The following is a 27,323-nucleotide window of genomic DNA, read 5'->3' on the forward strand; positions in this document are numbered from 1 at the left end:
TTGGTGCCTTGTCCATGTCCACGTTCCCCAGCTCCTGCAGGTGGTTTGTGTATGTCCATGTGTTCCCCAGCTCCTGCAGGTGGTTTGTCCATGTGTTCCCCAGCTCCTGCAGCTGGTTTGTCCATGTCCATGTTCCCCAGCTCCTGCAGCTGGTTTGTCCATGTGTTCCCCAGCTCCTGCAGGTGGTTTGTCCATGTCCATGTGTTCCCCAGCTCCTGCAGGTGGTTTGTCCATGTCCATGTGTTCCCCAGCTCCTGCAGGTGCTTTGTCCATGTGTTCCCCAGCTCCTGCAGGTGCTTTGTCCATGTGTTCCACAGCTCCTGCAGGTGGTTTGTCCATGTCCATGTTCCCCAGCTCCTGCAGGTGGTTTGTCCATGTCCATGTGTTCCCCAGCTCCTGCAGGTGGTTTGTCCATGTCCATGTGTTCCCCAGCTCCTGCAGGTGCTTTGTCCATGTGTTCCCCAGCTCCTGCAGGTGGTTTGTCCCTGCTGGCACACACTCCTCATCTCTGGCCCCACAAGGGCTGGGTAAGCCTGGCCAGCCAAACCAGCCTCATCTTTCTTTTTCTGTCCTTCAAAGCTGCAGACTCATGAGGAAAGCTCTAAAAATAGTTTGGGGCTCTGGTGGTAGTGACAAATGTCCTCCAGCCGGAGCCGGAGCTATATCTGTCCCTGACATGAGCCGTGCAGGATACAGCCTGTTCTCCTGTGTCCCCTCTGTGCCACTGCCTCTGCTGTGACCTGCTGCAGCTCTGGCACTTCCCTGCTCCCTCCCGCTCAGCTGGGACACGCACAAGGACAAGGGAGGGGACAGCACCCCAAGGACAAAGCCGGCGTGTTCCCTGCTCAGGCATTTCCCCAGCAGGGTGATCCAGGTGCAAGAGCCTTGCTGAAGCAGAGGGGTTTGGGCACCTGCTGCATGCTCAGCATCATCCTCTCCCAGCTGCTGCTTTCCCAGCTGGGAAGGGCAGCAATCCCACAGCAGCTCACTGGGCTGGATGGGATTTACAGTGACACGCTGGTGAGATGTCCCCCACCCTGGTGGGATGTCCCCCACCCTGCTGGGATGTCCCCCACACTGGCTGTGCGTTCCTCCCCGCTCCCAAAGGTGGCCAGAAGAGTTTGTCCCCCCGCCCCAGGACTGGCTGTGCCACCACGAGGACATGAAGCAGCCTGTTTGTTCCTGTCACACCTTCAGGGTTTCGGGTGTCAGCGGCAGTGCTGAGTCAAACGTGGGGCACAGCAGAAACCGCCTGCGCTCGGGGCCAGCTGGCAGCAGCGATGTCACCACAGCTGTCACACCGGGGGCAGTCACCGGTGCACAGCTCTCCTTCCTCCCTCGGCAGCTGCCCACACAGAATTCCAGCTGCTCGTGGCCAGGCCATGCACGAACACGCCCTGTGCAAGAGCTGATGCTGCTCACCCCAGCCTCTCCAGCCTTAAAGGTCGTGGGTGCTGCTGATGTGCACCTCAGTGCGACTTGATAAGATCCAATAAATCCCATTCCACGTGCTTTTCCTGGAACACCACTGTGTCTCAAGGAGAAAAGCAGGGTTGAGTTGTAAATGTGCTGGAAAGCAGGTTTGAACTTCAGTGATTTCAAGCCTGATGTTTAATTTGCAAATGCATCAAGCTGCTATATTTGTCTATTTATTTAAATGAATACTGTTATTGCAAAGAGGTGAGTTGTTGAACATCAGTCTGTAGGAAAAACTAATTTTAATACATGGTGAGTATTCCTTACTTCCTTGTTTTCCAATACCCTTGATGGAAGTTCAAGCAATTTGTGTGTGTTGTGACGGGAAATCCAAAGCCTTGAGTCCACAAACTCATGAACTGAGAGAAATGGGCTTCATTTAACACTGAATCTTCTGAAAAATCTGTATACCCCAGAACTGCAGATTTACTGAGAAATCAGTGCTTGAGGATGAGGTTTGAAGAGCACCAATTTCCCAGTCCTGCAGTGAATTTTACATTCTGGATGACAGAATAATTGAAAAAAACAACTGCTTTCATACATGGACAACGTTTAAATAGTTTATTGATGCTTTAAGCCATCTGTGCCAGCAGTAAATAAGAAACGAGTGAGAGGAATTCTGCAGAAAGCAGGGCAGGGATTCGGGGAGTGGAAGGGGAAGGCTCAGCTAACCTGGAACCGAGGAACATTTACAGCCCTTTACAGCCCCGGTTTCACAGCCGGTTACTCACGGTGCAAACTGCGGGCTGTGACTCCACTGCTCAACCCCTCGTTTCTCTTTCAAAACCGGTGAGTAAGAGCTTAAAGAACTCGCCCTCTGGGAACGATTTCAAATAATCCTCCTTGTTCCTCTGAGCTGTTAATTCAGAGCCCGAAATTGGAGTCTCTACAAATCTTTCATAAAGGTGTCTAACGAATTTCTCTTCAAGTTGTAATTTGGCAGAGCAAAGCACGGTTTATCCAGCTGGAACAAATCCCACTGCCGAGTTTTTTTGGCACCAAACTCCTGTATCAATGCAAACCCAGTACTCGACACAAACTGTACTTGCCATCAGGAGTCTTGTTCCAGCTGATAATGCAGATTTTTATCACTGAGGCGGAGGGGAATTCCAGGTTCTCAGTTAATTTCTTACATTGAGCATGAAGAATTAAAGTCAATCTCCTAAATTTGATAGAGGAAAAAAAGAAACAAACAAATTTCAACTAATGTTTTACTTTGGAGATTTTAAAATGTAATAAATAAATTGATCAGTAAGTTGATCTAAGCATATTCTGCATTGTCTTAGGCTCATGTGTTTGATATGACAGCAGAAATTTTTAGATATCAGCTCATGTCAAAATATTTTGCTGCCTAAATTCCTGTCATGTTGCTTTCTTACAGCCATCATTCTTCAAGGAAATCAGATTTTTCTGTCATCACAGATTCTTGTTTTGCCAAAATAATCCTTTCTTTTCTGTTAAGGTAATTGTGCACTATAATTAGTAGTAATTTGCAAAGGAATATTTTCCATTTTGCTCTGTGAAACATTTGCTGCCAAGCCTGTAAATCCTGAGGGGATTTAGAAACTGAGGTGATGTCAGTGCCCACCAGAGGAGAGAGTTTGGGATATCCAAAATTCACTTTCCATGAGGTGTTTCCTTTTCCCCCTTTTTTTATCACTCAGCTTTGGTGTGTCTCACTGCAATCAGACACCTGGAAGAACAAAATCCGTTTATATTCGTGTCCAGCTGATTTCAGGAGGAGCTCCCATGGCCAAAGGGCTCCAGGAGAACCAGGCTCGTTAATGCCTCATCATGACTCAAGCAGCAATTATTGATTGATGCTATTTCCCAGCAGTGTCCTGGCAACAAAGCACTGCTCATCTTTATCAAAAATACTCACAAAAAACACCAAGGACTGCTCACCGGTGAGAACAGCCGGGCTGAGCTGCGTCAGAAGAGCACGTACAGATCTCTGCAGATTTTGGAAATATCAGAGAGTAACCTGGAAAACTGGAGTGCAATAAAAGCAATAAATGATGGGTGTGTGCATGGAAAAAAAAAATAGAGCGGGCAAATTCCACTGTGCTGACACCTGCTGCTTCCATGAGTGTTTTTCCTCCTTTCCAGCCCCTTTGGCACACGGTGGTACTGGGAGGGAAATGGAAAGTGCTGTTTGCCTTCTGCAAATACCAGGATTTTCACTTCAGGCTCTTCTGAGGTCAGAGAACCGAGTCAGCTTTTCCCAGCTCTCCTTTCATTACCATTTCTTTAATCTGCAGTGCGTTTCTGTGGGCTGTAAATTGCTTTTTGCCATTGCAGAGGTGTTTAGCACCAGCACTGTGGGTTCCTAGGACTTTTTTTGGCTCTGTTATCACAACTCCAAAGCCCATTCCAGGTTTCTAAAAGGCCAGTGCTGTTCCAGGTTGGTGGTGAGATTTTTTTAATTCCATGTAAAATTGTTTTTAAAATCTCAGGGCCTGTACAGCACATGGCTGTAGGAGGGGAGTTGTCAAAAGGCCAGGAAAATAGGGTGAACTATTCCAAATAACTGAATAATAAATAATGTCCTTTCCAAATAACCAGGATCCCTGCTGAGTAATGAACCTGCACATAAAACAGCTCACAATTAAATGCTTTATTTCCGTTAAAAAACCGCTATTTTGGTGGCAGTTATAGACTCTAAAGCCCCAAACTATAACAGGCAAAAAAGGGTAAAACCCAAACATACTGCAGGGACCTTTCTAAAAGTCGTGTTTGTAGAACTGGCTGATCCTGTGGGTCCTGAGGGAGCTGGGGAAGGCTTGGACAATTCCTGAGGGAGCTGGGGAAGGGCTTGGACAATTCCTGAGGGAGCTGGGAAAGGCTTGGACAATTCCTGAGGGAGCTGGGGAAGGACTTGGACAATTTCTGAGGGAGCTGGGAAAGGCTTGGACAATTCCTGAGGGAGCTGGGGAAGGACTTGGACAATTCCTGAGGAGCTGGGGAAGGACTTGGACAATTCCTGAGGGAGCTGGGAATGGCTTGGACAGTTCCTGAGGGAGATGGAAAAGGCTTGGACAATTCCTGAGGGAGCTGGAGAAGGCTTTGTTGAGCCTGGAGAAAAGGGGGATCAGGGGGCCCTTCTGGTTCTGCCCAGCTCCCTGCGAGGAGGGGACAGCCAGGCTGGGATTGGGCTCTGCTCCCAGGGAACAGGGACAGGAGCAGAGGGAACGGCCTCACGGGAGGCTCAGGGTGGACACCAGCAGGAATTTCTCCATGGAACGGGTGCTCAGGCCTTGGAACTGTTCCCCTTCCTGAAGGTGTCCAAGGAATTTATGGACGTGGCACTCAGTGCTCTGGGCTGATGACAACGTGGAGATCCGTCACATCTCCGACTCAATACTGAAGATAATTCCAGCCTCTGGGATTCCGGGATTCCGTGCCGGTTCCCGGCAGACCCCCGCGCACACGGGCAAGGCGGGGCCGCCGCCTGTTCCCCACACAACATGGCGGGCACGGCCCCTCAGGCGCCGCTGTCACTCAAACCCAGCGAGCCAATCAGAGGCCGTGCGGGGGCGGGCTTTCCTCCTTGGCGCGCGCGTGCCGTTACGGCGGCGGAGGGATCTGGGGCGCGCGGCTGTGCTGCGGCTCTTCCCAGAAGTGACGCAACCGCCGGGGCTGTCACGGTCGCCGCGTCCCGCGTGGTCGCGATAGCGGGGGGGTGTCGCGACATGCGGGCCTGCCCCGGAGCTCTAGCACATTGCTGACAGTGGGGGGATGTCGCGACATGCGGGCCTGCCCCGGAGCGCTGGCACACTGCTGACAGCGGGGGGATGTCGCGACATGCGGGCCTGGCCGGGAGCGCGGTGTCCGGCGGTGTGCGCGGCCGCTGTGCTCTTCCGCGCGTCTCGCCATGTGGGAATATTTCTCGTTTATTGTGAATCTGTTACCTACAAAACTCCAGGAACGGATTTATTTTTATTTTGCTTTTCCTTAATAAATGAAGTTGGAGGTAACTTTCCAGCATGGAAAGGCGCAACCCACCTTTTGTCAATAATAAGCCACAATCACATTTTTATTCTAATTTATGGAAATTTTTTTCCCTATGTGACATATCCGAGCACCAAGAACTCTAAGACAGGGCTTGGAGCCCTGGTTAACCACCTATTTCTGTATGTTATAAATCTGTTCTATAGTGTCGGTCCGTGGCAGGGGTTGGGCTGGACTCGACCCTGCAAAGATCGGTTCCAACCCCAACTCCTGCGGTAATCCCGGGCTTAAACCGCGCTTTATCCAGCACACTCTGCTGGTTCACACCTGGTCCCGTTTCCTTTCCTGAATCCTTGTCCCACTTCTGTCCCGGTCCTGTTCTTTTGCCCTGTTTCCCTGGTTTTTTTCCCTATTCCCGGTTCCCATTCCCAGTTCCAGGTCCCGTTCCCGGGGCGTGTCCCGCGGACTCTTTTTTCCCGCCGCCCCCCGCGCGCGCGCGGCGCTGGCGCGTGCGTCACGCGCGGGGCCGCGCAGTCGGCGCGCGGCCGCTGCCGGGAGCGGACCCGGACCCAGCGCCCGCTCCGCCGCCATGGCCGCCGCGCACCCGGGCCCCGCCGCGCCCGCAGCCCCCGCCGCGCCGCCTCCCGCCGCCCCGGGCATCCTCATCGGCGACCGGCTCTACTCCGAGGTATCGCTGACCATCGACCATTCGCTGATCCCCGAGGAGCGGCTCTCGCCCACCCCTTCCATGCAGGACGGGCTGGACCTGCAGTGCGAGACGGACCTGCGCATCCTGGGCTGCGAGCTCATCCAGGCGGCCGGCATCCTGCTGCGGCTGCCGCAGGTGGGCCATGGCCGGGGTGTGCAGGGGGCAGGGAGGGAAGGAAAGGGAAGGAAGGGAAGGGAAGGGCGGGCGCCGCCATTGTGGCGGCGGGAAGGGCGTGAGGCGGCGGGGGGGGCGGCGGTGCCTCACACAAAATGGCGGCGGCTGGGCCAGGGCACTGACTCGGCTCCTTCTCCCTCCTCCTGCTCTGCCCTCACAGGTGGCCATGGCGACGGGGCAGGTGCTGTTCCATCGGTTCTTCTACTCCAAGTCCTTCGTCAAGCACAGCTTCGAGGTGAGCGCGGCCCGGGGGCACCGGGAGAGGGCGGCTGGGGCGGCCACGCAGGCCGCTCGCTCCGAGCCTGGCGGATTTGCTTCTCGGTTACGTAATTCTCGTTTTATCTGGGCCGAGAATTGTTTGCTTAACGGAAACGGGGCTTCTTTTCAGATTGTTGCTATGGCCTGCATCAATCTCGCGTCCAAAATCGAAGAGGCGCCTCGTCGGATAAGGGACGTGATCAACGTGTTCCATCACTTGCGGCAGTTAAGAGCTAAAAGGTAAGATCAGCTTCGTTATGAGCATAAGCACCTGTTACCACTAATGTACGCTGCAGTTCTCAATTCACAGTATTTTTCCAGGCTAAGTTCACCGACCTAAAATTGAGAAGGGAGTGCCCGTTGGCTGCTGTGTAGGCAGTACAGTGCAATCTCGGCTGCTTCTGCTTTTGTTCTCTTGGTAGACCCGTTTGCGTTGTTGATTTAGCTACGAGTTACGATTGGCAAGTATTGGTTCTAGCTGTAGGACCGTGGTCGTAGTTTCAGGCCTGTTTGTTAGGATTTTGGATGTCTTGTAGTTATTGTAAGGTAATGTTAGGTGTGAGTAGCCAGTTAGTGAGTTGTTGTGTGTTATTCAGGTATGTGACCATACCCAGCAGTCCTGATGCTTTATTCTCGTTAATCTGTGGCTGGGCTAACAAAGTGCTTGTTAAGAAGAAGCTGGACTTTAGTGGTGACCATGCTGCCTTCTAGAAAAAGCCATTTTAGAAAGTACCTGACACAAGGTCAGGTTTGGCTGCAGTGTTTGCAGCTGTAGTGGTGAGGAAGGTGTGATGGAATCTGGGAGGCTGAAGGTGTTTTTAGGTGCAGAAAGTGAGGTCTGGGTTGTTCTGGTGCTGTGTGCTTGCCCACCTGGCTGTGTGCAGGTGGGGCAGAGCTGTCCCAGTTCTGAGTGCTTAATGCTGCTCTCTGTGTGTAAAACTTCCTTTTCTTGTGTAGAGCAAATCAGCGATGAATTGAAAGGAAGAAGGCGTGGTTGAATGGAAAGAGTTCTCTAGATTGCTGTTAAACACAAATTACCTTAATACTCTGTGTGGCAGCACTGTCTCAGTCTGGGATTGGAGAAGCTTTGCTTCTGGTGCCTGATTGCTTAAAGTGTCAGGTAATCTGAAATTACAAAAGGATTTTATTTTCAGCTGTGGTTTTAAATTCACACTTTTATTTCCCTGCCCTGTGTCACCAGATGAGGGCAGGAGTTTAAACCCGTGTTGTGCAAGATTTTCTGAGAAACAGAGTAGCAATCCCTTAGGGTAGCCAGCTGTTTGTTGGTGATTTTATCCTGGTTATGCTTCTGCTGAAGCTAGAGCCTTGGCTTTTACTGCCTCCTGATGGCGTTGTCCTAGTTAGCTCTGGATCCAAGAAGGAAGAGTTGCTGTTACTTTGGAGTTTAGCTTTGTTCTGTCCAGCCTTTAAAGCTGTTCTCCCTGATGGGCCTGAGGGAGCCGTGTGAAGTTCTGCCAGGTGTGGATTCAGTGGAATTGTCTTCCAGAGTTACTAAGGGAGTCTGGTTGTTGGAATTTCTGGAGCAGGCTCAGTGATTAGTAACGTTCTGGCCTCTGTCCAGGCAGCAAAGGTTAATTAATCATATGCCTTGCTTCTCTTTGCAACGAGAATACAAATTAGTCGTTTCTTTGTGCTGTGTGAAGGACCAGAGAAACTGAACTTAACCTGTGAATTTAAATCTTTCCAGCTAGCCTGTTCCAATTCCCAACTTGTGCATGTTACGTGGTGCCTAAAGTGCATCATGTCCAGAGAAATCGTGCACTGCTACCCATTATTTTCGGGAGAAATGGGTATTGTTGCTCTGCGATTCTGAGTGAATCTGCATGAAATTAACCTTAAAAACGCTGCAGTCTGACATTCAGACCTGCACACTCCCCCCTCCCCTTTTTTTTTTTGTAGCAAGCAGGATGTAAACGTTTTTCTGTACTTTTTACAAAGCTGACAATTCCATCACCTGTACACGTTATTAACTTCAACTCTTTTTTCCCTTGCAACCGACTATACAGCGACCAGCTACATTTACCAAAGCCTGGGTGATGTGGAGTGGTACATAAAGATGAAGCTGTCGTCATGGCAACAGTGAGTGAAGTATCGAAAATCCCCAAGGAGAAGCCAGTGCTCTGAGCATAGGTCACTGGAATCGGGGGACTAACAGGTTGGCCGCTGGTGAACCATTTGGAAGAACTCCTGTATCTTGTTATAAGCTTTTTTCTTTGCTGTCCAGGTTTTTAGAATACTAGCTTTGACCTTTTTTATTTTTTACTTTTTTTTTACTGAAGCTAACACTTAGGCTGTAGTTAGTCTCTCACACACAACCCAGAACTGAAACAGGCTGCTGTACTTTCTTTTTTAGTCTAGCATTTCTGTTAACTGAAGCTCTTAACCTGCACACCAGTTTGGGGTAGTTTGGGTAGGCTTTGCTTTCTTTCTTAACCAGTTGTGGGTTCTTAGTTCCACTTTCTGGCTCTGTATAATTGCAGTTTGAACTGAGAGTAAAACAAGGGTACAGAAGTCTTGAATTTGTACATTTTTATCAATTATGATGTAAGCAGTCCCTTCTATGTACCTGTTTGCAGAACTGGGAATTGCATTGGAATTTTCTTTTTATGAGACATGTAGTCAACTGAGGTGGTATTTCTAATGCTGAGAAGTAAGAAAAAGCTAAATAAGTGTTTTGGACAAGCATATTTTCTCTGGGATCTTTGACGAGCATATGTGATGTAGAACTGCATGTAAAAATGTTTGTGTGCATGGAGAAAAGCTCGTACTATGGAAAAACTGCTTTTTAAATAACTGTGTGCCAAAACCTCTTTGTTCTGAGCAAAGTGCAACTGTTGTTTAACTTGTAGAATGTAGTTTGAAGTTGATTTTATTTCTTTTAACTGTGCCTGAAAGCTGCAGAAGGTCCCGAGACTGGAAATGTGACTGGTGTGGTGCTGTAATCTCACATGGTGCTTTGAGGGGCTCAGTCAGCTGTTCCTCACTCAGGGGCCCTGCACTGGGGCTGCATTAATGACACACGTCCTTAGTGCCTTCAGACTGCCTGCAAACCTGTGCTGCTTGTGCTTGTGATCCTGGAGACAAACAGAGAACTGCTGTTCTTTTACTGACCAGCATAACAGATCTCTGCTCCTTGAAACGAGGTGCTGGTGCTCTGCTGTTCCTGTCACAAGTGCTTTGCTCCTTAGGAACAAAACTCCACACAGGGCACTGCTCCTCCAAGTGTTAGTCATGCCAAAGACATCAAAGTTTAATATTACACCAAATGAAGCTGCAGCTGTGTGGAGAACTTAGGTCTCATTTGTCTGAGCAATTTTCTAAAAAAAAGGTATTTGTAATTTATTTATTACTACAAACACATTGCAGTGTGTGGTAATCTTCTGGGTTGTTACACAATCTAAATCCCAATCAAGTTTTGCATCTGAAATGTTGAATTGACTTCCCAGAGGGGCCACTGAGTGCTCTGTTCTTAAAGATGAAGTCTTGCCTGGAGCTCTAGTGCTGGTCTGTAGGAACAGATTCCAAGCAGGAACTTGCAACACTCCTTGGCTGTACAGGCTTTGAAGCTTATATTTCATATATAAGCTCATCAGTTCTTTTTCTCTGGTTTGTTACTTGGCCCTAAGATAATTCTTGGACTGAGAATTAAGTGTAGCAAATGTACTGGCAGAGTTCCTCTTTTTTCTGAGTAGAAACCAGAGTTTTTCAAAGAGGAATCTCAGAAGTTTCTGATTTGTAAATAATTGTTCACCAACGTTGCAGAGTTTATGGCAAAAGTATTGAATTGGTGAATCAATGCAGTGGAGAGCCTGACCTGTGCCAGTACTAAAGTGCAGTAAAACACTTCAGTCTCCTGCAGATTCTTATTTTTCCATGAGTGGATAAAAAACTGTATTGATCTGGATAAACTGATGGTTTTCATGGCTTCCTTATAGCTGTAGGACTTGTGACCAAAGGAATGTGGGACAGCAGAGTAAAGCCAAGCTCACTTGGCACGTTGGGTTTTACACCCCCGTGCTGTGGGCCCAGAGTGAGCTGTTGGTGCTGATCCCATGGCCCTGTGCAAGGACAGTGAACACTTAAACCACACTGAAGGCTCCCATCTGTCCTGCTGCACTTGGAGCCACCTGAACTTCCCCCCAGGGCTCTCAGGGAGTGCAGGGACACTTGGAGTGGTGGATGGCCCTGGGCAGTCCCACTGGAGATTGTTTTAATAGACTGGAAGTCATGGCTGTCCTAAGTGTTTAACCCAGGATCTGCCACATGTGATAAAACTTCTGCTGACAGACAGCCTGGATGCCTGAACTGGCTCTGGGTGCTGCACTGCACATCCTGTCAATGCCAGTGACCTCCAGATGGAATGTGCAGAGCAGTGCTGAAGGAAATGTTATCAGCACCAGTAAAATGGATGGGAATGAACTGGGAGTGAATCAGCTTCACTGATGGGCAGAACTCAGCTTGGCTGTTCCATTGTCCCACTCCAGAACTCTGTGTGCAGCCTGTCTCTAGTGCTGAAGTGTTGAGGCAAAACCAGCTCCTCACTCCAGCAGTTACCCTGAAGAGGCTTGAAAAGCTTTTCTTTCCCAGTTAATTTATGGGGACAAAAGAAAAACAAATGACAAAGTCTCCTGATTTTGGGTTTATTTAGAGGAACTGAAATGAAAAACTCAAACTTGCTCTGCTGAGTGAGAGTAACACTTAACTAGAGCAGTTACTCTGCTGGAGCATGGCAGACCTGGCACTTTCTAGAATGAGCCAGTGCTTGAATTCAGGTCCATCCTGGCAGCATGGAGCTGCAGGTGTGAATTCCAGAGCTGGGAGCTGCATCTCAGCCCCCTGGAGGAGCAGGGACAGCTCATGCTTCAGCTACCTGGTGATACAAGGTGCTTTCATTAGGGAAGTTTGTTGTGTCCTTTGCCCGTGGCCATCAGTGCTGACCAGGTGACTGCAGAGCCATAAACTGGATTATTGCAGCCTTGTCATTAAATCCACCCTTTCTTCCTGGCATGGGAACCTTGGTTTTTTGAGTGTTTTTCCTGTTCTGTGACCTGTCAGGGAAGAGAAGTGAGATCCACTCATGGAATTTGCGAGTTGGCAGTGAAATACTTTGTCTGATACAACAAAAGCTGTGTTTTGAATCCACTTTGCATTACTTTTTTTTCTTTTGAAGGTAATGTAAAATAAATCTGTCACCAGTGCTTGGGGTGTATCATGTACACAGACCGTGGTTTATTAGAGCATAACGAGCTGCACAAACATTATTCTGCTTTGGAAAGCACATGGAATGTGTGAGGCATATTGCAGGGAAAAAGCTGGTCTGTCTTCAGGAGGAAGTGGATTAAAATATCCCATGTGGAATGTTGAAAGGTCAAGTCTAAGCACAGACAAAGCAAAGAATATGCAATGGAGTGTGACACTTGTGCATTGAGTGTTCAGAGGGTTCTGGGATTGAACATGCTCTGGACAGTTCAGGGTTGGATTTGGAAGGAACTAGGATTGACAGTGCTGAGTTGGAAACTCTGAAATGAGCTGTTGTTTTTAAATGCAAACAGCAGCAGGATCATCCCTGCTACCACTGGAGAGTCCCAGGCAGAGCCGTGCCCATTTCCCAGGGTCATTCTGTGCTTCACTCAGCTTCTCACACATCCCAGGGCAGGGCTGGCTTCTCTCAAGGGTGAAACTGCAATTCCTTTATACCAGTGAGAAAGAACCTGTTCTGATTTAACTTCTGCTTTGAAATCCTGCCTGGCAAAGGACTCCTTCTGCCCCCTCTGCCACGGAGAGGAAAAGTTCTTGGGAGTGCCCCCATCCAGCCAACTCCTTCCAGCAGCTGGAGCAGTGCAGTTGGCATACACAGAAACAGAAGGTTATTTATTTTTTTTTTATCTCAGCCATCTAATCTGTAGCTAGCCAAAAGCAGCAACTAAACTAGTTTATCTAAACTTGGACAGCACAAGATTAATGCTTAAACTTGCTTGCAGGAGTTGAAAACCGGTTTCTGTTGCCATTAGTTGGTTGGAAGGGAAAACAGAGTTGCCGTTGTTTTTGGATATGCAAAACAGTTTTGATTTTATTTCTTGCAAACTATAGGACTCCAAGCCCCCTGATACTTGATCAGAACTACATAAACACCAAAAATCAAGTAATCAAAGCAGAAAGGAGGGTACTGAAGGAGTTGGGATTTTGTGTTCATGTCAAGCATCCTCATAAGGTGAGTTCTCAATGATAATGTAATTGTAATTCTTACTCTGCCTTGGTGGCATCACTGGGAGCTGTGGAACGAGAAACACAGGTGGCAGAATGGCCTGAATTCTTCTCTTTACTCCTCTGTAGTTACTAATGGTTTTGCCAGAGTACTTGGGCAAACAGCCATTGTGGCTGGGGTAAAAGTCACTTCCTGGACAAGGGTAAAGGTGGCTGGCTTGAAAATAGTGGGGAAGTAACGGAATAAAGAATTGTCTGAACATGATGGGGAGACACAAGAGCTCAGAGTGTGAGCTTGGAGAGAAGGAGCCCCCATTGTTTGGGCATACTGCTTGGTTTTGTTTTTACATATGTGTGTATTTACTTCCTTACTCCTGCTGTATGTGTTGAAACTGAATCTCTGTTTCTGTTTCCCCCCTCCTTATTCCTCAGATCATTGTTATGTATTTACAAGTCCTAGAATGTGAACGTAATCAAACCCTGGTACAGACTGCCTGGTAAGTTGCTATTTTCCATTCTTTTCCTAGCCAGGAAAATAGTAGCAGAAATAACAAGCCTGCTGATCCCTATGCAAAGCAATGAGATGTAAGTTACCACCCCAACACATTTGGACAATCTCGTGGTGCTTGTTTCTGCTTACTATTTTCATGGCTTGATTCCAGCGTAGCGATGGAGAACTCAATTTAACTTTGTTCTTTTTTCTACTCTTTGATTGAAGGGTAGTCCCTGCTGGTAAGTCATAGAGCTCTGCCCTCTGCACCTCAGCCCATGACCTGGGGATGGCTGCTTTGGCTGCCCTTCTCTCCAGCCAAGCCAGTGCAAGCCTCAGCGAGTTCACTGCCGTCACCCAAAGCCAGCGGGCAGCACCTCCTAGTTCTGTCCTGGCGCCAGGATTTGTATATTTGGTTCTAGAAGTAACTGTTACAACTGTTTCTCAATGTCTTTGTTGCCTACCTGCTGTATGTTAAAGGACACGTGGGGGACAATTCTGCCAGCCTTTCTTTAGTTGATTGAACATTAAAACTTGAGTTAAACAGAGGACAGTGCATGCAGCATGTTCACTTAGCAGCCAGGCTGGGCATGGGGGTGTAGAGTCCTCACTGACTGACTGCTGTTCTCTCTCCCATACTGGGAATTTGAAAATCATGGAGCTCTGCTGTTCACTGCATCTCTGGGCATGTGTTCTGGGCAGTGCTACAACAGGAGGTTGGGGCCCAGTTCCACCTCCCATGTCTGTTCCAGCACTCAGGGAGCAAATGGGTGCATCTCCCTGGGTGAAGTTAAAGTGACTCAAAGCACACAAAATTTAAATGCAGTCAGAGTTCTGTGAACTCTGCAGGCTGCATGTAACCTCTGGATAGTGGTAGATTGAAAATACACCTTGCTGTCCTGATGGCTCTTGAGTCCTACAATGATTTTTTTAAAATACAAACCTGTTGGTGGTTAAGACAATCAGCTGGAGTTCTACATGGATTTTTTAAAATACAAACCCATTCGTTGGTGTTTAAGACAATCAGATGCAAAGTACTTGTTAAATTGTGACTCAGTGGACACTTCCCAGGGTAACTGAACCTAGGAAGTGGCTGTTCCACACTGTTTGGATTTATTGTTACACATTATTGCCTTGGGGTTTAAAACATGGCCCTGGTGCACACTGTTAGTGACACATGTAAACATCCAGCACAACCTGAAAGAAATCACATGTTTAATGTAACAACAGAAAAAATAATAAAGTCAATTGAGTCTCCAGTATTGTTATCCTCTTAAAACCAGCAAGCTGGAGTTCCAACCTGTGCTGCTTTGTTTTTTTAGGAATTACATGAACGACAGCCTCCGGACGAACGTGTTTGTTCGCTTCCAGCCGGAGACCATCGCGTGTGCGTGCATTTACCTCGCTGCTAGAGCCCTGCAGGTGAGCCTGCCTGCACCCAGCTCTGCCTGCAGTGCTGCTTTCCAAGAAATGCATGGAAATACTGCAACAAAACCTGGCCTGAAATCTCCAGTAAGCTTCTCCTTGTTTGATTTTCAGATCCCGCTGCCTACCCGTCCCCACTGGTTCCTGCTCTTTGGCACCACGGAGGAGGAGATTCAGGAGATCTGTTTAACAACTCTGAAGCTTTATACCAGAAAGAAGGTGAGTTTGGCAGGTTGGGGTTTGCTGCTTGATGCTCAGTGCAGCTGGAGCTAAGTTATGGTTGTCCAGAGAAGTTTGGGAATACCAATACAGATGTGCTAACGGGAAAGGAGAGAGCAAATTCTGCAAGTTGCATTACTGCACAGATCATTAAAAACCAACTCAGTATTTTTCAGAAATTAGATAAATATGGATTACATTAGTTCAGTTTCTTACCTGCTTGTTACTTCCACAGCCCAATTATGAATTTCTGGATAAAGAAGTAGAAAAGAGGAAAATGGCACTACAGGAGGCGAAACTGAAAGCAAAAGGTTTAAATCCAGATGGAACTCCAGCACTCTCAACACTGGGTGGCTTTTCTCCTGCATCCAAACCATGTAAGTCTGTTTTCTGAACAGAAAAACATTTTTTATTTTATTTAACATAATTTTAAAATCAGTCTCAAAACCTTGAAACCAGATTAGAAAGAAAAGAGATGCTTTATTCCATATTTCCTCAGATAAGAGACTGATACATTATTAATCATATGCACTCTTAAGGGAATGAGATAATGAAGCAGGAGTTGCTGTGTGTTCTGTGATGTGAAGAGAGGCTTTTTGGATTTGATTTGGGGGTGCTGCAGTAGCCTTCATGGCCCCTTCTGCAGCAAGTGTCTGTGAAAATTCCTTCCCCTGGTTGTTTTTAATGTACAGTAATTTCACCATTATAAACCGCACGATTTTGACTAAAATTTTGGTCTGAACCCAAAGTGCGGCTTATAATCAGGTGTGGTTTATATATGGACAAAGAAGGAAAAGTTGCTGTTTTAGTTTGGAGGACAGGTGTGTGCTGAGAAAGGCAGGAGCTTCTCTTTGAAATGCAGAATGTAAACCCCCTCCTTCCAAATTATTATCATTTTGAAATCAAGGGGCTCTCAGGCAAAGATACGGGAATTAGGAATAACAGTTCTTTACTAGGGAAATTAAAATAGAAATACAGCACTACAAAGAACAAACCCCAAACCCTGACACAGTCAGAGTACAGCCTGACACCCGTCAGGCAGGGTGTTGGCAGCAGTCCCATCCCATGGTGGCTGCATCCTCCTGCAGTGACAGATGTGGCTCAGCTGGAGCAGTGCTCCTGTACAAGGTGCAGTTTCCCTCCGGAGCTCCAGTGGGGATGTGGAGAAATCCGGTTTTCCTCTGGAGTCCAGTGGAGAAAGGGGCTCCCTTAGTGTCCCAAAACCTCTGTTTTTATCTTGGTAAGAAATGTTGGGCTCTTCCCCCTGGCTGGAGCAACTCCCAATGGGATGCAGTAATTTTATCAGTGCCACAGTGGGACTCAATGGCCATGAGCAGAAAATGACTGGCTGGAGGAAGGATGGGTTGTGAAAAGATAAAGAACAATGCCCCGGCTGGTTTATAAACCATGGCCATGAACAGGAGATATCCCATGAGATAAAGAACACTGCCCCAGCTGGTTTATAAACCATGGCCATGAACAGGAGATATCCCATGGAGATAAAGAACACTGCCCCAGCTGGTTTATAAACCATGGCCATGAACAGGAGATATCCCATGAGATAAAGAACACTGCCCCAGCTGGTTTATAAACCATGGCCATGAACAGGAGATATCCCATGGAGATAAAGAACACTGCCCCAGCTGGTTTATAAACCATGGCCATGAACAGGAGATATCCCATGAGATAAAGAACACTGCCCCAGCTGGTTTCAATGGATGCCCATTAGCAGAATATCTCCCACAGAGATCAGGATCACTGCCCCACCCTCAACAGATGGTGACAGAAGAGATACCTTTGATCACACTCTGTACTGTAATGTGTGGCTTATAATCAGGTGCAGCTTATGTATGGACAAAAAATGAAAAGTTGCTGGCACCCAGAAGTGCGTCTTATAATGGTGAAATTTCTGTACTTGGCAAGTGTTTGGTGCAGGGAGGGCAGAGACAGCTGGTGCACAGGAAATGGAGGAGGGAGAGGCCCAGCACTACCTTGGCACCAGGGAATTACATGGAACATGCATTTTGAACTGGCCAGTCTGTCTGGACTCTGGTGGTGTTTCCTGAAGAGTTCTCAGAGTTCTCTGGGCTGGGCACTGTGAGTTTCTGAGGGAACAAGGGAAGTGTTTTCTGCCAGGAGGGAGCTGAGGATGGAAGAGTTTGAAAGCTCAGCTTGGCTTAACAGCCCTTCCATGAAAGGTGAATCATCCTTGGGCTGTACTAGCTGTCTCTAGAGCCAGACTGATGTATTAACTAGATAATTTTATTTACTACTCATTTAGGTTTGTGCCATTATTGTAAAGATGAAATCTGTAATTTGGCTGGGCAGGCTTAATCCATTCTGTAGCATGGAAATAAATCCCCAGGTAACAATTCTGTGTTGTGGGGCACAAGGGCAGCTTCTGTTTTGTACCTTTTGACCCCAGGTGAGTGTGGCTGTGTGCTCTGAGGGTCCCAGTGCTGTTCCTTCTTCATGGGCAGGGGCTTTCCCCACAAATATCCCATTCCAGGAGTGAATATAAATGGAGAGATGGGATGAAATAAGAGATGTAGAGTTCATATCTACACTTGGTGCAAATCCTGGTGAAGGTGCCTGGAGGATGTGCAGTGTGTTTATGACAAAAGATGAATAAAGAACTGATTTTGAATTGAAATTTGATTCTTAGCTTCCCCAAGAGAAGTAAAGGCTGAGGAGAAATCTCCAGTGTCTGTGAATACCAAAACCATTAAAAAAGAGCCAGAAGAGAGGCAGCAAACCTCAAAAAGCCCTTACAACGGGTAGGTACAACTCTGCTGATCCAAAAACACTTGAGTGCAAATGCTTTCAGCTGCTGGGGGTTGTGGCAGTGTCTGAGCAGTGTGGTTTGTGTTTGCCTTGTGCCCTGCAGGCTGAGGAAGGAGAGCAAGAGGAGCCGCAGCAGCCGCAGCGCCAGCAGGTCCCGCTCGCGCACAAAGTCCCGCTCGCGGTCACACACACCCCGCAGGCAGTGAGTGCAGCTGGGGCTCTTCAGCAGGGCTGGGCACTGCCAGGGCAGCTCTGAGTGCTGGCCAGCAAAATGGGGAGGGGGCTGGGGGCTCTGGGCTCTTCAGCAGGGCTTGGCACTGCCAGGGCAGCTCTGAGTGCTGGCCAGCAAAATGGGGAGGGGCTGGGGGCTCTGGGCTCTTCAGCAGGGCTGGGCACTGCCAGGGCAGCTCTGAGTGCTGGCCAGCGAAATGGGGAGGGGCTGGGGGTTCTGGGGCACTCCTGAGTGCTGGACAGCAAAACAGGGAGGCTTGGCTTGAGTCAGGTTCTCAGAGCTGGGTGTGAAGCTGCTCTTAAGAGCTGAGGCTGTAAAATTAGCCTGTCCTAGCTGCACTGTACCTGAGGAGAATGGGCTGGGCTGGTGTTAGTCTGCACAAAGTTCCCATTACAGTGAGGGCAGTCTGGGAGCACAGTGCCCTTGGGAGGGGAGGGAGGTGCCCCAGGTGTGCCCCAGGTGTGCAGCCTCCTTGTGCCAGTGCTTCCTGGTGCAGGGCCTGGCTCCTCAGGGGGATGCAGGGAGGGCTGCTGCCTTTGGATGGGCTATTTGAGAATCCTCAGGTTGGAGGCTGCCACCTTGGATCTCAGTGAAGTCACTGAAGGAGAAAGGCATAAGATGCTGCATCCTGCTTTTAGTTTGAGCTGAGTGGCTGGGGTTGGAAGCACCTTAAATCCCACCCTGCAGACCCCAGCCTTCCATGGGGCAGGTCCTGAGACATTCCCTGTCCTCCCTCACTTCTCCCTGCTTTCCCCCAGTCCCTCAGAAGCTGTAAGCACTTTTTCCTGCTCCCTTTTCCTGCTGTAACTGTTGCCTCTCTGCAGCTACAACAACCGGCGGAGCCTGTCGGGCACCTACAGCTCCCGCTCGCGCAGCCGCTCGCGCAGCCACAGCGGGAGCCCCCGGCGGCACCACAACCACGGCTCGCCCCACGCCAAGGCCAAGCACGGCCGCGAGGAGCTCAAGGGCGCCAGCAGACACGGCCACAAGAGGAAAAAGTCGCGGTCCCGCTCGCAGAGCAAGTCCCGGGAGCACTCGGAGGCGGCCAAGAAGCACCGGCACGAGCGCGGCCACCACCGGGAGCGGCGCGAGCGCTCGCGCTCCTTCGAGCGCTCCCACAAGGGAGGGAAACACCACGGGAGCAGCCGCTCGGGCCACGGCCGCCACCGCCGCTGAGCTGAGGGGGACTGTGGGGCTGGGCTGGGCCTGTTCCACCCCCCTGGCACCGCCACTGAGCCCCCAGGGACAGCAGGGCTGGGCTGGGCTGGGCCAGATCAGATCCCACCCCTGGCACTGCCACTGAGCCCCCAGGGACAGCAGGGCTGGGCTGGGCCGGGCCAGATCAGATCCCAGCCCTGGCCCCACTGCTGAGCCCCAGGGACTGTGGGGTTGGGCTGGGCCAGCTCCCACCCCCAGCACTGAGCCCCTGCTGGGCTGGGCCAGCTCTGAGCCCAGCATGGCCTGTGGGGTTGGGCAGGGCCAGCTCCCACCCCTGGCACCAAGCCCACCACAGACTGCAGGGCACTGCCAGGGGCTGCAGCAACTTCAATCCCCCCCATCTCGATTTTCTAAAAGGTGTAGGAGACTTTTTTTTTCTTTCGGGAAAGAAACTGTTACCAACTTTTGCACATAATACCTTGGCAGTATCCCAGAGGTGGCAAACGATCAGGTTCACTGTATGTATTAGAGTTGTGTATTGTTTATTGAGCTGAGAACTGGAGAAAGGATTTCTGTAAAAAAGCAAAATGTACCTTATTTTTATACCAGTCAATTGCAGACGCTTATATTTAAGTATAGTTATTTGTTTAAACATGGTGGAGACTTTCTTACACTGGTTTTAGTCTGCATGTGTTCAAAGATTTTTACAAGAAATAAAATATAAAGCTTTTTTTTTTTTTTTTCTTACTGCCTGTTGGATGCCAAATGTGTGCAAACTAAACTTGGTTTTCTTACACAGCTTTGACCCTTGTGCCTGAGTGGGACACGGGGGTGGGGATGTGCTGCTGTGGGGAGGGAAAACTGGGAAACCTCTGGATGTTTGTGTTTGCTGGGGGTGCAGTTGGAATTAATGGTCATGGACTTGGGAGTTGAGTGGGATGAGCCAGGGATGGGCTGCTGGTGTCCCCAGGAGCTGCTGGCACACCCTGGAGCTGTGCTGGTGTCCCTGTGCCAGAGCTGTGGCAGAGGAGAACTGGAAGGGGACAGCAGGAATCTGATCCTTCAGCTGCTGCTCAGGTTGTAGCAGACCCTGGAGCCTGCAGGTGAGAGGTGTTGGCTGTGCTGCTCACCTGGAGCCCCTGGGCTCTCCCAAAATCCTGTCCCTGCAGAGCCCGAGTACTGTCCCTGTCCTGGGCAGGAGAGGAGCCCTGAGCAGGAGCTCCATGGCTGGGACATCCCTGTCCCTGTCTGCTGGGACATCCCTGTCCCTGTCTGCTGGGCCCCTCTGCAAAGGCAGAAAGTGAATGTGAATTTTCCAGGAGGAAAAGAGAAAATGTCTCTTTCTGTTCCTTGGTTACCACTGTTTGAGTCTCTAACAGCTGTTTTGTGTGTGCTGGGTTCGGGGAAATGTGTTCGTTGCTATGGAAATGGAAGGAGCTTTTCCCCAGATAGAAATGCTGGGGTAGTCCAGAGCAGAGAGAAGCCCCTGGCTCTGGAGGAGCAGCTCCACCGCTGGATCCTGCTGGGTTTGGGTCTGGGGGAGCAGCTCCACCGCTGGATCCTGCCTGGATTTGGGTCTGGAGGAGCAGCTCCACTGCTGGATCCTGCTGGATTTGGGTTTGGAGGAGCAGCTCCACTGCTGGATCCTGCCTGGATTTGGGTCTGGAGGAGCAACTCCATTGCTGGATCCTGCCTGGATTTGGGTCTGGAGGAGCAGCTCCACCACTGGATCCTGCTTGGATCTGGGTCTGGAGGAGCAGCTCCACCGCTGGATCCTGCTGGATTTGGGTCTGGAGGAGCAGCTCCACCGCTGGATCCTGCCTGGGTTTGGGTCTGGAGGAGCAGCTCCACTGCTGGATCCTGCCTGGATTTGGGGTTGTGCTGGAGTGACCCTGCAGGGCTCAGCCCTGGTTTGTGTGAGCACTGACCCCTCTGTGCTTGCAGAGCTTCCCCTCCAGCTCCAGCACAGCTCCTGCAGGAGCTCAGTTTGCTCCTCCATGGGAAATTCCCCAGGCAGGGAGGGTGGCTGGAGCCAGCAGGGCAGTCCCAGCTGCAGCCTCAGCCTGGCCCTTGGGATCTCTGGGGACTCAGAATGGGACAAGTGACAGTGCTGAGGGGCTGTGCCCCCTGAATGCCCCATTCCCACGGCAGCTGAGATGTCCTGCACAGCTCCTGCCTCTCTGATGTGGAAGTGTCCCTGAGTTGTGACATGTCCCTGTGTTTTCACGGGGCTCTGAGTCACAGAAATGAATCATTTGAAGGGCTCGTGCACTTCAGGCACCTCTGCTGACCTCCAGGAGTCACCTGAGGCCACACTCTGCTCACATCTCAGTGGCTGAGACAATTCTGGGAAATCTGGAGGATTCCTGCCCTGGTGGTGCTGCAGCCTCTGGAAATCAGGAGCTGCCTCAGGGCTCTGGACATCTGAGCTCCACAGGGACAGGGAAATGTCCCAGCTGCTTCTCCTTGGCACAGGGATGTGCCTGACTGGGTCTCACCCTCAAAGTTGCTTTTTTCTCTGAAGAAACGATTTTTAAAATTTTTTTACTAATTTTCAGCAAAAAGATGCAAAGGTTTCGAGGCATTTCATACAAACTGTTCTTCACTTTCAGATTTGTTACAGATACTGGAAGGATGAGCATGGGCCAGGAGCTTTGGATGGCTTGGGAAGAGAAAAAATGAACAATCAGAGAATATTTTTGATGGAAATTGTCTCAGCAGGTCCCTCTCAAGGCTTCAGTCACCCCCAAACCCACAGGTGAGAGGCAGCAGGTGAGGGGATGAGGGCCCCTTTTCCAGGAAATCTTTCCCTGGTTGCTGCTCCTGCCAGGAAATGCTCATGAAATCCAGGATTTCACATCACCCAAGTCCCTGACTCTCCTGTCCAAGCTCCTTGGGGCAGGAAGCAAACCCTCCTGGCCAGGTTGGCAATCACATCCCCCTTTGGAAAAAGCATTCCTGCAAAGGAAAAGCTTTCCATCCCCTCCTCCTGCCTGGCCACAGCCCAGCAGGGCCATTGAAATTTTAAAAAAAAGTTAAAATTAGTAAAGCTGGCCTGAAGAAAAAGTCTTTATATCCAATGGGAAAAGAAAAAAACTTGGCAGAAGGGACCATTTTTGTGGCAGGATGGAGAATCCTCCTGGAGGGGTTTGCTTGCTGCCCCAAAGAGCACAACCCATGGGAGCTGGCCACGAGCTGGGAACAGCTCCCAGGGCAGTGCCAGATGCTCCACACAAATTATTGCTGGGGTTAAAATCCCCTCAACATTCATCTCAGGCAGTGCCCTTTTTATTATCCCACCCAAATGGATCCTGCCCTGTGCTGTGAGGATGAAACCCCTGGGTTAGAGTTTCACAGCATCACTGTTTGGGGTTTGTTCTTCCTTCAGCAGGACACTCTCAACCACCTGTAACCACCAAGGACAAAATCCAACACTGAATTTTCATGATGGAAATAAGGACCTGTTTTAAATAACTAAAAATGCAACTGTGGGGGATTGCCTGAGAAAGGAAATTCCCACAATTTGATTATCCTGCTCCCATTTTGGTATTGAAAATGCACAGTACAAAGCAAGGCAGTCAGGTTTTTATTCTGATTAATACATTTTAATGATCTGTGGCATCAGTTTCTATTTCCATGCACTTTTAACACTGCTTAGGAACTAAGATGCTTTTTCCTGCAGTCTAATTTCTTCTTTTGTAGAAAAACTCCATCTGAAGGCACAGTCGGGATCCCAGATCCTACACACACCTCAGAGCAAGGTCTAGTGATGATCCCAGCTTTGGTTTGAGATGTCCCAGTGGGAATGAAGTGACATCCATGGCAAGCTGAGCATGGCCAGTGCTGATCCAGGAGCAGGACCACACTGGGGCTGGACTCTCCACTGTGTCTGTGGAGAATTTTGGGCAAAGGTGGGAAAAGGATGAGCCACACTGAGGCACTGACTGAGATTCTGTGGCTTCCTCTTGTCCCTTGTCCCCTGGGAGCAGGGAGGGGGCACTGAGCAGGGCTTTGATGGTGGCTGGGGCTCACACAGAGCATCCCTCAGCCCCATTGCCCTGCCTGGCTCAGGGATTGATCCTTCCTGGGAAGGTTCAGGGCTTTGGGAGCTCCCTCCAGAGCTGAAACAGAAAAGGACAAGCCAGCCCAGTGCCACGGGAGGTTTCTCCAAGGGAAGGGCTGGGTGCTGCCCACAGCCACAGGGACAGCTTTGTTCCCAGCCTGGAGCTTTGTTTGGCTTTGCCTCGTGCCACAAGTCCTGGAGTGCAAGGTCCCTGACACCACTGCACAAGAACTTCCTGCAGGAAGTTTGATTTCCTAAAATTCCAGGGCTGTAATGAGGTGCTGCTGCCTTTCATCCCACCATGGAAAACACTTGGTAAACTTTCCTTGACACGGTGAGAGACACTAAATTGTTTTCAAAGCCTGTAGAAAGGGGTCTCTGACATTTCCATATTTTGTTTATTGCTTAGCAGCAGGAGCTCTGGCTTCTGGGAGGGAGGGGGAGAAGGGAAATATTTGTTCTGGGCTTGGTTTGGATCCAGGACCTGGCCACTCCCTCATGGCAGAACCATGATCCCGTTATTTTATGTGCTGTTCCTCCTGGCCACGCTCCTCCTTTACTCCCTACTGCTCCAGGACACAAACAGGGGACAAGAGCCCAGATTTGAAACGATGGAGTGATGGAATCACAGCCTGCTGTGGGCTGGAAGGGACCTCAGAGCTCATCCTGTCCCAGGCTGCTGCAAGGCCCTGGATCCAAACCCTGAATCCATCCTGGATCCAAACCCTGGATCCAAACCCTGGATCCATCCTGGATCCAAACCCTGAATCCATCCTGGATCCAAACCCTGGATCCAAACCCTGGATCCATCCTGGATCCAAACCCTGAATCCATCCTGGATCCAAACCCTGGATCCAAACCCTGAATCCATCCTGGATCCAAACCCTGGATCCAAACCCTGGATCCATCCTGGATCCAAACCCTGAATCCATCCTGGATCCAAACCCTGGATCCAAACCCTGGATCCATCCTGGATCCAAACCCTGAATCCATCCTGGATCCAAACCCTGGATCCATCCTGGATCCAAACCCTGAATCCCTCCTGGATCCAAACCCTGAATCCATCCTGGATCCAAACCCTGAATCCACCCTGGATCCAAACCCTGAATCCATCCTGGATCCAAACCCTGGATCCATCCTGGATCCAAACCCTGAATCCATCCTGGATCCAAACCCTGGATCCATCCTGGATCCAAACCCTGGATCCAAACCCTGGATCTAAACCCTGGATCCATCCTGGATCCAAACCCTGGATCCAAACCCTGAATCCACCCTGGATCCAAACCCTGAATCCATCCTGGATCCAAACCCTGGATCCAAACCCTGGATCCAAACCCTGAATCCATCCCCTGGATCCAAACCCTGAATCCCTCCTGGATCCAAACCCTGAATCCATCCTGGATCCAAACCCTGAATCCATCCTGGATCCAAACCCTGAATCCCTCCTGGATCCAAACCCTGAATCCATCCTGGATCCAAACCCTGAATCCATCCTGGATCCATCCTGGATCCAAACCCTGGATCCAAACCCTGGATCCAAACCCTGAATCCATCCTGGATCCAAACCCTGGATCCCTCCTGGATCCTGGGATGCTGGGCCATGATTCCCTGCCCAGGGCCAGGGCACTGCAGCAGGATCAGCTTTAAGGTCCCTTCCAACCCAAACCTTCTGGGATCCAGAAATTCTCTGATTTCAATCCCACCCATTGAAGATGTGCAGCTCTTTGTGCTCCTCTCGGAGAGACTTTTTCCTTTTCTCACCTTGAAACGCACCCAGCACTTAATTACACCATGAATAAATTAACGGACAGATAAAAGTTATTGCATCAAAAATAAATAAAGAGATTTCAGCTGGATTTGAAGGGGTAGGAATGATGAGCTGGGGTTCCTTTGGGCTGGTTTCCCAGGCGGAGCTCAGCGCTGGCTCGGCCGGAGCCCCTTGCCTTGGCCGGGATGGCCCCGAGGGAGGCGCTGGTGGCCCCGAGGGAGGCGCTGGTGGCCCCGGGGTTGCCGCTGGTGGCCCCGCCGTGCCGGCCCCGGGCAGCCCGGAGCGCGGACAGCCGCAGGTCCCCGGGGGGCAGCGAGCGGGGCGAGCCCGGCAGGGTCCCGCTGAGCCTCCGCAGCTCCAGCACCTGGTCCCGGGCACGGCCCAGAGCCGCCGTCAGCTCGAAACGCTCCTCGCACTCCCGGCGAACCGTGTCCTGCAGCACCGAGTTCTGCAAAGAGAGACAGGGAATGGAGCATCCATCACATCTGGACACACCTGGGACATTGTGTCCTGCAGCACCGAGTTCTGCAAAGAGAGACAGGGGATGGAGCATCCATCACACCGTGTCCTGCAGCACCGAGTTCTGCAAAGAGAGACAGGGGATGGAGCATCCATCACATCTGGACACTCCTGGGAATCTGTCCCTGCAGCACCGAGTTCTGCAAAGAGAGACATCAGGAATAGTGCCAGTCATCACAGCTGGACATGCAGCAGGGAATTCTGCAAAGAGAGACAGGGGATGGAGCATCCATCACACCTGGACACTCCCGGGAATCTGTCCCTGCAGCACCAAGTTCTGCAAAGAGACAGGGAATGGAGCATCCATCACACCTGGACACTCCTGGGACACCGTGTCCTGTAGCAGGGAGTTCTGCAAAGAGAGACAGGGAATGGAGCAGTCATCACAGCTGGACATGCAACACAGAGTACTGCAAAGAGAAACATCAGGAATAGTGCCAGTCATCACAGCTGGACATGCAGCAGGGAATTCTGCAAAGAGAGACAGAGGAATGGAGCATCCATCACAGCTGGACACTCCTGAGAATCTGTCCCTGCAGCACGGAGTTCTGCGAAGAGAGACAGGGGAATAGTGCCAGTCATCACAACTGGACATGCAACAGGAAGTTCTGCAAAGAGAAACAGGGAAATGGAGCATCCATCACACCTGGACACTCCTGGGAGTCTGTCCCAGCAGCAGGGAGTTCTGCAAAGAGACATACTGGCAATGGAGCATCCATCACACCTGGACACACAGCAGGGAATTCTGCAAAGAGAAACAGCAGGAATAGCAGCAGCCATCACACCTGGGCACTTCTGGGACACTCTTGTGACACCATTCCTGCAGCAGAGAATTCTGCAAAGAGAAACACCAGGAATATCCCATCTATCACAGCTGGACACACGGCAGGGAGTTCTGCAAAGAGAAACACCAGGAATATCCCATCCATCACATCTAACTATCCTGGGACACTATCCCTGCAGCAGGGAATTCTGCAAAGAGAAATGTCAGGAGTGCTCCATCCATCATAGCTGGACACTCCTGAGAATCTGTCCCTGCAACTGGGAATTCTGCAAAGAGAAACAATGGGAATAGCACATACATCACACCTGGACACTCCTGGGACAGGGACCTGCCCTGCACTGTCCTTCTGTTCCCTGGGGAGCCAGTGGGAAATGCCAGGGAAGTGCTCAGCAGGTTTCCTGCTCTCCTGCCCAGCTGGGACAACTGGGAATGCTGCTCTGGGAAGGAAAGGTAACCATGGACAGAGGTGCAGACATCAAGGGGTTGATGCTGCTTTTCCCTGTGAGCCTCTGCATGGAGTCATGGAACCAGGTGTGAACACGTGGAACCAGGTATGGAACCATGTGTGGAACCAGGTATGAGCACATGGAAGCAGGTATGGAACCAGGTGTGGAATCAAGAATGGAATCAGATATGGAACCAGGCATGAATTCATGGAACCAGGTGTGGAATCAGGCATGGAACCATGTGTGGAACCAGGTATGAACACATGGAATCAGGTATGGATTCATGTATGGAACCAGGAATGGAACCAGGTATGAACACATGGATTCATGTATGAAACCATGTATGGAACCAGGCATGAATGCATGGAATCAGGTGTGGAACCAGGTGTGGAATGAAGAATGGAATCAGATATAGAACCAGGTATGAATGCATGGAACCGGGTATGGAATCAGGCAAGGAACCATGTGTGGAACCAGGTATGAACTCATGGAATCAGGTGTGGAATCAAATATGGAACCAGATATGGAACCAGATATGGAATCAGGTATGAACACATGGAATCAGGTATGGAACCATGTATGGAATCAGGTATGGAACCACGTATGAACACATGGAACCAGAAGTGGAACCATGTATGGAAT

General features: G+C 50.0%; 3 protein-coding genes across 7 annotated transcripts in view; 1 reads left to right on the forward strand and 2 right to left on the reverse strand.

Moving 5' to 3' along the window:
• Positions 1-6,046: 6,046 nt before the first annotated feature.
• Positions 6,047-19,245, forward strand: CCNL1 (cyclin L1). 2 transcript variants are annotated; one of them, XM_033068725.1, is made up of 11 exons: positions 6,047-6,271; positions 6,471-6,545; positions 6,699-6,808; positions 12,680-12,800; positions 13,226-13,290; positions 14,606-14,705; positions 14,823-14,927; positions 15,163-15,304; positions 17,593-17,704; positions 17,815-17,913; positions 18,768-19,245. In XM_033068725.1, exons 1-11 carry the CDS (start codon positions 6,176-6,178, stop codon positions 19,117-19,119), a joined length of 1,377 nt encoding a protein of 458 aa, XP_032924616.1. In that variant the 5' UTR covers positions 6,047-6,175; the 3' UTR covers positions 19,120-19,245. The 2 variants fall into 2 exon arrangements, with proteins under 2 accessions (XP_032924616.1, XP_032924615.1); XM_033068724.1 differs by lacking the exons at positions 6,047-6,271; positions 6,471-6,545 and adding an exon at positions 8,596-8,668 and having other exon boundaries at positions 6,723-6,808.
• Positions 19,246-22,674: 3,429 nt separating this feature from the next.
• Positions 22,675-24,871, reverse strand: LOC117000723. Its single transcript, XM_033068671.2, has 3 exons — positions 24,743-24,871; positions 23,903-24,657; positions 22,675-23,865 (listed from the first exon to the last, which is right to left on the reverse strand). Exons 1-3 carry the CDS (start codon positions 24,869-24,871, stop codon positions 23,826-23,828), a joined length of 924 nt encoding a protein of 307 aa, XP_032924562.1. The 3' UTR covers positions 22,675-23,825.
• LEKR1 (leucine, glutamate and lysine rich 1) overlaps positions 22,675-27,323 on the reverse strand; it is a 36,858-nt gene continuing 32,209 nt past the window's right edge. For 3 of the 4 annotated variants that reach the window (XM_033068668.1, XM_033068667.1, XM_033068670.2), the window contains one exon: positions 22,675-25,380. In XM_033068668.1, the coding sequence (XP_032924559.1) occupies positions 25,012-25,380 (369 nt within the window). In that variant the 3' untranslated portion in view covers positions 22,675-25,011. Of the gene's footprint in view, positions 25,381-25,436; positions 25,516-27,323 lie in introns of those variants that run through there. The other variant, XM_033068669.1, reaches the window with a different exon arrangement.

Source organism: Catharus ustulatus, chromosome 10 (assembly GCF_009819885.2).
Source record: "Catharus ustulatus isolate bCatUst1 chromosome 10, bCatUst1.pri.v2, whole genome shotgun sequence".
In the NCBI taxonomy this organism is placed as follows: Eukaryota; Metazoa; Chordata; class Aves; order Passeriformes; family Turdidae; genus Catharus; species Catharus ustulatus.